We start from the raw sequence: 8,998 nt of genomic DNA on the forward strand, positions 1-8,998 counted from the left end.
CAAGTAGCAACACAGGATCTAGTAACTTAGCAAGCAATTCTGTACATCAGTCTTCTCCCGCCTGGTGCCTTCCAGCCCTTTTGGACTACAAATCCCATCAGTCTCAGTAAGCATGGTCAATGGCTAAGGATGGTGGGAACTGTAATCAAAAAGATCTGGAGGGCATCAGGTTGTAGAAGAATGATACACACACTTATCTGTGAATAAGTCCAGCTATAATACTACTGAGTTATCGTTTGTTATGTTCGTTGGTTGCTTTTTATTTTTTTTAGAGTCACAAAGCAACTTAGCTCAATATTATAACATTGTACGAAGTGGGATTTCCCTCCTAATAAAGATGCATAGGATTGTACTGTTTTCTACTGCCCTGTTGATATGTTTTATATATTAGTTTCCATCATAATTAGGGTTTACTTACCATCAGCGTCTATGCATCTTTCAAATTTCATCGATAACTGGTAAGTATCGTAACATCGAATCCTTGGTTTGTACGTCCCTGTTCAAAACACAAAATAAAATAGTGTTTTTGACATGTGAGAAATTTTGCTTTAATACTCTTGAATTGATTTGTCTCACAGAGAAAATATGATTCGGGTCTTGGAAAAGTTTCTTACCTGGACATGAATGGTTGTTCAAAAAGAGCTGCAACTCTGCCCCTATAAGTGTGTTTTTTTGTTCCTTCGTGACAATAACACCAATCAACCAATATAACTTATTTTTAGGAGTGTGGCACAATTTATTTTTAGGATCCTGATTGAGCAGGGAGATCCTCTATTGCGCAGCAAGCCTCTACAAGCAGAGGTTACCCACTGAAAACCTTCACTCTTGGATTCATGGAAGACTCTCTAAACCAGGCATGTCTAAAGTCTGTTTCAGGGGCCTAATCTGGCCTGCCGGTTGGTTTAATCCAGCCCCTGTAGCAGTTTATTTCCTGGGGTAAAATCCCAAAAAAAGCTCAACAACTTCAGTTGGCCCTTACGCATGTTCACTACATTAAATTTGGCCCTCTTTGAAAAAAGTTTGGGCACCCCTGCCTAAACCATGGGTAGGCAAACTACGGCCGGGGGCTAGATCTAGCCCAATTGCCCTCTAAATCCAGCCCGCGGACGGTCCAGGAATCAGCGTGTTTTTACATGTGTAGAATGTGTCCTTTTATTTAAAATGCATCTCTGGGTTATTTGTGGGGCATAGGAATTCGTTCATTTCCCCCCCTCTAAAATACAGTCCGGCCCACCACAAGGTCTGAGGGACAGTGGACTGGCCCCCTGCTGAAAAAGTTTGCTGACCCCTGCTCTAAACTATGGAGAGATGATACTCTGGAGGGATGTGATTGCAACACGCAAGTGTTGTAAATGAGCAGAAGGGACTAGAAGGTAAGTGAGATATGATATTGAGTCCAGACTCAGTTAGCTGTGCTTTGTTCCAATTGTAATCAATCCAAATTGAGTCATAACTAACTTGTACCACTGAACTGAAGGACATCTGAGTGCAACTAACCAAACAATCCAATAGCTCCCAGCCTTATGCTGAGTTTGGGAGGGGATCGCCCCCTGCCAGCTGCCAAACATGTTGAAAGGAAGCCCACTGCTGGGATTCCTGTCAGTAGGAGCCAGCAGAAACCCCAAAATGTGGTTGGATCCTGAGGCAATCTCACTACCATTACATGATGGCACTAGGCCCAATTTGGGGCTGATCATCCTGTCCCCACACCCTCTGTTGCTGTGAACAGTGGGCCTGTGGATGCTGCGGTAACACCATAAAGCCTTATCACTGGGAGGGGTGAACTTGGATTGAGACATACCTTTTCTGAATCTAACTCATTGTTTGCAGGTCCCCAAAGTCCCATTTTAATACTACAAAAGGAAATTTTAAGCCCTCAAACAAAGATATGCTTCCTGCCATGCTATCCTTTGCCAGCTACTAGCTTTGCTGTCCAACAGAAGTTTCAATCTCAGAGCCCAGTCTTCCTCAACCATAATATATCCAATGCGAGAGTTACTAGTGCTTTACAACTCAGTGCAGACACACTGTTACAGCTAGCAGCAGACTGAAAAAACCTGAATGTTCGCATACTCACCAGCTGCCATCACGTACTGCCCATCCCGTGATACCTTGATCTTGGAGCTAACAGCAGGCATGTCAAAATCTTGGATAAGTTCAATTCTCCTAGAAATACCTTTAAAATAAAAAAGTTAAATGAAACATTGCCTAATCAACACATCACAATAAAAAGTTTTCAATTCCAAAAGTACTGCCAAAAGTACTTAAGGGGAAAAAAGCTGAACGTAGGGATGGGGGAAAGGGGTGCCCTAATGCTCTTGGACTCCATCTTCCTGTTGGGATTCCATTCCACCTTTTGCTGCAGACATGGGATTGTTGCGTGCCACATGTCTGTTTACATTCCAGCACAGATTGCTGGCGTGAGCCGAACTTCCGCTCTGTATTGCTTTTGCTTTTCAGTCCGAGAAGATGGCAAGAAGAGATGCCATGTTTTCTTTTTCCTGATTTATGCCGGAATAGGCAATAGTCGGAGAGAATCAAAGCTGTAGTCCAGCACCATTCAGCGTGTCACTAGTTTCCCATGCCTGGCTTAAAGTTTAGCATAAAACAAACTGTTCCAGCTTTAAGGCAAGATCCAAGCAACCCCCTTCCAGCTAAGCACCATCAGATGACTCTTTGAAAACAGTAATGGCACCCAAGCTAATCTTGCAGTGCCCTTTACATTGTACAATGAGGGTAACTCACCAACATCTTTCTTTTGCAGTGCTCTCTTCTTTCTATCAGAAAGCCACTGTAAGAAAAAGAAAAGAACATAGAGGGTTAGTGTTAAATGGGCAAAAATATAAATAGCTGAGCCTGGTGAGTACAAAGGTTCCCAGACCCCATAGTCATAATTTACGAGTTGCCTTCTAATCTTATTTGATTTTTATCCGATCTTAAGCTGTATTTCAGTCGATTGCTGAATTGTATGTTATAATGTATTTATATTTTGATGTTAGCCCGGTTATGGCTGGGGAGGGCGGGATATAAATAAAATTTATTACTATATTATTAAAAACTCTGTTTATTAAAAACAGAGATGGTACTATATAGCCTTCAAAATAAGATTGATAATCAAACTATTATGCTCTATAAGCCCTATTTCACATATATTTAAGGAAGTTCAGCCAAAGAGCTCCCATGCAGTCCATATGAGGTTAAAAACAAAATGCAATAAATGCAAGCAAACAAACAATTATGCAGCAGGGTAGTTAAAAGTTCCAGTACTAAATCAATATAAAACAGAGAAAATCACTTTGAAGATGTGATAGGAATTTTGAGGTCTTAGATATATGGTAATGTTCATAAGTGTACCAACTAAGCACGTACAGGAAGACTGACCTGAAACCATTTTGATTCCCAAACTGACCAAATGTTTTCCCTGCAAGGGGGGGGGAGGTCAGGGAGCCTTCCCATTGACTCAGGAATTGAGAAATCAGCATTTTCATGGGTGACAGACTATTAAGAAAGGCAATCAGATAATGGGTGACAGACTATCAGGGAAGGCAATCAGGAAAGGCAATCAGATAACCTGGCAAACAGGAAAAACATTCAAATTTCTGTTTTAGACCGCCTTTTCTGTGATGTAGGTATGATGTATCTGGGGGTGGTCTTAGTTTACACCCCTTCTGTGATGTATGTATGATGTTTCTGGGGGTGGTCTTGATTTACAGGGTGGCAATTTCAAAAGTCATAAAGGCCTTGCACACCATTGTTCTGGGTTCCTCCTCCTTTCCTGTGTGAGGGGAGCACCCTGTTGCAGCAGATCAATAAATATCAAGCTTACTAGCTGCTTTGCTTCTCAATATGCTCTAGTTGGCCTCTGTTATTTTCTCCTACCAATAAGGAACCTACATAAGGACTCTATATGGGCTCATGGATACCCCGTAAGGGAAAAAGGGCAGAGATTTTGTTTACAACAAAGATCACTGTGCTGTAGCAGAGACCAAAAGACACATTTCATGGGCATGGTTTTGAATACGGAAAGGTGGCATGGCAAATCAAACGATGATGATGATCTGTGAAATGTGTCTTAGATTGAGCATTCAAATGTACTGCTGAACAGCCACTGACCTAGGCACCCAGGCACACCACTAAAATTCCACAATATTTTAGAATAAATATGTATAGCAACCTGCTACAAACAGACACTCCCACTGGTAATGAAACTTTAAGCTCCCCAGCTGTTTTGCTCAGAAAAATGAAAGCAAGCGAACAAGCAACTGTTCCGAGCTTAGAAGCTTGTGCACACTAGGCAAATGCAAATTTTTAATTATTATTTTTTTCAGCCAGCAGACCCAGCAAACTGAGTAGCCAATGCAGGAAGGAGCTGTTTAAAATAAAATAAATGACTGTCCGTCCAACATTAAGAAAAGAAAAAACCTTGCAGGATTCTTTTCGCGAGGAGGACGGGGAACCCACGTGCTTTAAAATTTGGTGTTATGGATGTGACTTGTGCCTCTTTAAAAGGGTGCAGAAAACAGAATTGGACAAAATGACAGGAAGGATTTGAAACCTGCGGGACTAGAGATTTACAGAAGATTGGAAGAAGTATATGAATTATTTGAAGAGCAACTGTAATCAAGAAATTACGCTAGTAGGACTACAATAAGTTTTGTAAGGAGAAATATACGAAGTGTTACAAAGTAGAAAAAGATAGAGATATTGGCTATGAGTTTGAAATGTAATAGGGAAGATAATAAATGCATACTGAGAGATTAGATTGGGAATTTTTCAGACAGTATTGATGGAAGTCAAAAATTTGAATAAGATGTAAAAGTACGTTTAATTACTGTTGAAAATATGTTTTAAAAAAACCTAATAAAAAATTATATATAAAAAATAAAAGGGTGCAGAAAGCAAGAGATGCTTAGCAGTCGCTCGGGATCATTTACAGACCCCTGTTGGTACCTATGTACTTTCTGCGCATCCATCGGGAACTGAAAAAGGGGTGGAGGAAGAGAAGGGAGAGAGAAGGGAAGGCACGGGGCGCGTGGGAAGGAGCTCGCTCGTGGGTAGAGGAAGGAGGCGCGCGAGGGGGAACCGACGGGGGGGAGAGAGAGGCAGGCGGGGCTCCGGTGTTCTCACCTCAGGCAGGCTCCGTCCGGCGCTCAAGCTGTAGATCTTCACCTCGTTGAGGCTGGAGACCTGCATGCTTCTTTTTCCTCCTGAGCGACGGCAAGAGGGCTTCACTTCCGGGGTCAGAGAGGAACACATCCGGTCATAGAATTCAGAGGCAGGAAAAAAAAAAAACCCTAGATAAGCAGGAAGTTACACACTGGCAGTCCTTCCCTCCCACACATTTACTCCAGAGGAAATAGGGACTGCTCCTTTCTGTAATGGTCATTTTACTGTTTATGCTCTACGCATCTGACTGGGTGGCCTGGGCAGCCTCCAACATATATAAAAACATAATAATACATTAAACATTTAAAAAAACCATCCCTATGAATCAGTCCTTTTTTCCCGGGAGTATACCCTTAAACATTTTGTGAATCTTTGCACTTTTGTCCATTGTACTGTATTTATTGCCTTCAGATAGCTTGGGGGTCGGATAACTCCATACCCTCCAGCATTTCTGCAATGAATATAGGGACATCCTAAGGAAAAATGGGACATTCCAGGATCAAATCTGAAACTGGGGTGCCTTCTCTAAATTAGGGACGTCCCTGGAAAATACAGACACTTGGAGGGTCTGCTATCACTATCACTATAATTGTATTATTATTATTAAATTTCATCCATCTGAGGATCACAGGGCAGTTTACAGTATAAAAACACAAAAATACATAATATACTAATGAAACAATAACACCACACTTTTTAAAAGGTCATAGATTTGTTTAATTAGCCAAAGGCCTGAGGGAAGATGAAACCTTTTTGCCTGACTCCTAAAGATACATAAGGAAGGCACTAAGTGAGCCTCCCTAGGGAGAACATTCCACAAGCGGGGAGCTACCACAGAAAAGGCCCCTTACACGTGTTGCGGCCCTCTGGACCTCTTGCAGAGGAGGCACGTGAATAAGGATCTCATACAGAATCAGAATTGTAGAGAGTTGGAAGGGACCTTTTCCGACCCCCTGCCTACAGCCGTGCCTGGAAGGAGGGGGGAGCTCAAACCACCAACCTTCGGGTTAACAGATGATGATTGCAGGGTCAAGGTCAGTTCATATGGGGAGAGGCAGTCCTATAGGCATAATAAGGTAAAAAATGGGAGCAGGTGGTGCTGTGGTTTAAACTACTGAGCCTCTTGGGCTTGCCGATCGGTTGGCAGTTCGAATCTGTGCAATGGGGTGAACTCCCATTGCTCTGTCCCAGCTCCTGCCAACCTAGCGGTTCAAAAGCACACCAGTGCAAGTAGATAAATAGGTACCACTGCGGCAGGAAGGTAAACTCTGTTTCCATGCGCTTTGGCTTCTGTCACTGTGTCCTGTTGCACCAGAAGTAGTTTAGTCATGCTGGCCACATGACCCGGAAAGCTGTCTGTGCACAAACGCAAGCTCCCTCAGCCTGAAAGCAAGATGAGCACCACAACCCCATAGTCACCTTTGACTGGACTTAACTCGAAGCTACCAGCATGAGTTTGACCAAACTGTGGGAGGCTGTGGAAGACTCTGGCATGCTCTGGTCCATGGGGTCACGAAGAGTTGGACACGACTAAACGACTAAACAAGAACAACAAAACCGTCCAGGGGTCCTTTACCTTTACCTTATAGGCATAATAATTTAATTGGCCTGCTGACCTGCCTTATATATGGAGACAGACACTACAGCATCTCCCCACCTAAGCCCCACATGACCACAGGATTAGGATTTTCATCAAGGGAGCTTCTCTGGGTTCATATAAAGAAAATATTTGGAGTCACACAAAGCTGTATTTTTAGCTCCCTCCCTTGTACTCCCCCTCCTTTGCAGTCCCTTCTTTCAAATAAATATGTGTGGAGTAACATTATATAATAAACAAATGCACTGCTGAGCATGTAAGGGGTGCCTTTTCTTGCCTGCTGAGTGGAGTTACTGATTTCTTGAAATAAACCTCTAAAGAATTGGTCAGAAGCTGGGGCTGACACTCCAATGGTGGAGGCAGGGGACATAGCCAAGTGATATTTTGCTGGGTCTGGGGTGGGGGAGGCCTGTGGTTTTGGGTGGGTCTGAGAGTGGACCTCAACTCCATAGCCATTCATATTGGAAATTTCTACCAAATCAGTCCATTGTTCCATTAAGCCCAATGCGGTTGACAGTTTCAGGCAAGGGCCCTCCCAGTCCCAGCCCTGTTTGGAGAAAACAGGGATGCAGCCTGGGTCCTCTAACGTAAAAAATATGTGGTCTCCTTCTAAACGATGGCTCTTAAAGTGCACAGCTTACATAAAACAAAAACCAGCCGTGCTCTTAATCGACTGTAGACCACAAAAGCTTGTGCGGTAATAAACTGGTTAATCTTTGAGGTGCCACAAGTCCTTTGGTTTTTTTCACTGCAGTACACTAACCTCCACTGGAAATCGCCATTTTGTTAACTGTTATTCTCTGTACTGTTTCCAGCCAGTGGACAGTGTGACAAGCTAGGACGTGGGAGTACAGGCTTCTAGTCCCCATTTGACTATGACTTTGGGCCACTCAGTGTCTGTCAGCCTAACCTACATCACAGGATTTTGCAGTGATAACATGCAGGCTTGGAAGAAAAGGTCAGATATAAATGTAATAAATGGTTGGCATCTGTTTGTCTTGGGAGACAATGGAAGAGTGTGCCTGCAGGGGTGTTGTCAAACCGTTGGAGAGTTACAGCGCCTGCTGTGGCTGTAGAGACTGGTATGGGAGAGATACGTTTTATTGCAGCTGGGGCAGATGAAGGTGTCCGGTTGTGCTGCTGCAGATGGACCATTGCATTTTTTCTCTCTGCGCTCCTCCCAGCGATCATTCCTTCTTTGGTCACTTGTGGTCACAGCCTGACTGGCTGTCTGTCTGTCTCCAAGCGTTGCAGTCGTCTGCAAGGGATTCCCACATGCGGAGGTCAATGTTGCCAGCCTTCATGTTTCGTTTGCAGACTTCTTTGTAATGCAGAGTTGGTCTGCCAATGGGCCTAGTGCCTGAAGCCAGCTCCACGTCCTTGGGGATCCGGCCATCTTCCATTCTGTGGACATGACCAAGCCAGGGCAGATGTCGCTGAGACAGGAGTGCAAACGTGTTGGAAAAGTGGGCTTGGGAGAGCACATCTTTGTTTGAGACTCTGTCCTGCCATGTGATGCCCAAAATGTTCCTGACACAGCACACATGGAAGGCATTGAGGCGTTAATAAATAAATATTGTGTTGTGTCAAGTGCACTAGGCGTTTGGGGGTCCTTCCTGTGTGGAACCCAAAATGCATCCCTGTAAATAGCCATGTACAGTGGTACCTCGGGTTACATACGCTTCAGGTTACAGACGCTTCAGTTTACAGACTCTGCTAACCCAGAAATAGTACCTCGGGTTAAGAACTTTGCTTCAGGATGAGAACAGAAATCGTGCTCCGGCGGTGCGGCGGCAGTGGGAGGCCCCATTAGCTAAAGTGGTCTTCAGGTTAAGAACAGTTTCAGGTTGATAACGGACCTCCAGAACAAATTAAGTACTTAATCCGAGGTACCACTGTATAGCTAACCACACTTCCATACGTGGTATTAAGTTCAGGAAACGTTTTTAGTGTGTGATGTCGTATTGTGCTTTTACTATTTTTTGTTGAGAGCCCCCAGAGTGGCTGGGGCAACCCAGTCAGGTGGGCGGCATATAAATAATAATTTGTTGTTGTTGTTGTCGTCATCATTAGAGTCACCCACAGTTTTGCTTCCTTGAATAAGTTTGGACACCATCCACATTTGTGTGTGCCCACCACACACCTGAAACCTGACGATGGGACAGTTGGGGGGGGGGGTAGAGTTAACCCGTGGCAAATGCCCCTTAAATTGATACGCCAGTTAGGGGGATGGGG

The 8,998-nt window shown here is 43.9% G+C and overlaps 1 protein-coding gene across 1 annotated transcript in view; it reads right to left on the reverse strand.

Moving 5' to 3' along the window:
* NOL10 (nucleolar protein 10) overlaps positions 1-5,251 on the reverse strand; it is a 41,356-nt gene extending 36,105 nt beyond the window's left edge. The window contains exons 1-4 of the mRNA XM_081857035.1: positions 5,128-5,251; positions 2,746-2,791; positions 2,078-2,176; positions 419-496 (exon numbers count right to left, since the gene is read on the reverse strand). Coding sequence (XP_081713161.1) covers positions 419-496; positions 2,078-2,176; positions 2,746-2,791; positions 5,128-5,193 — 289 coding nt within the window. The 5' untranslated portion in view covers positions 5,194-5,251. The remainder of the gene's footprint in view (positions 1-418; positions 497-2,077; positions 2,177-2,745; positions 2,792-5,127) is intronic.
* Between the last annotated feature and the right edge of the window lie 3,747 nt (positions 5,252-8,998).

Source organism: Podarcis erhardii, assembly GCF_964252035.2.
Source record: "Podarcis erhardii genome assembly, chromosome: 3".
NCBI lineage: Eukaryota > Metazoa > Chordata > Lepidosauria > Squamata > Lacertidae > Podarcis > Podarcis erhardii.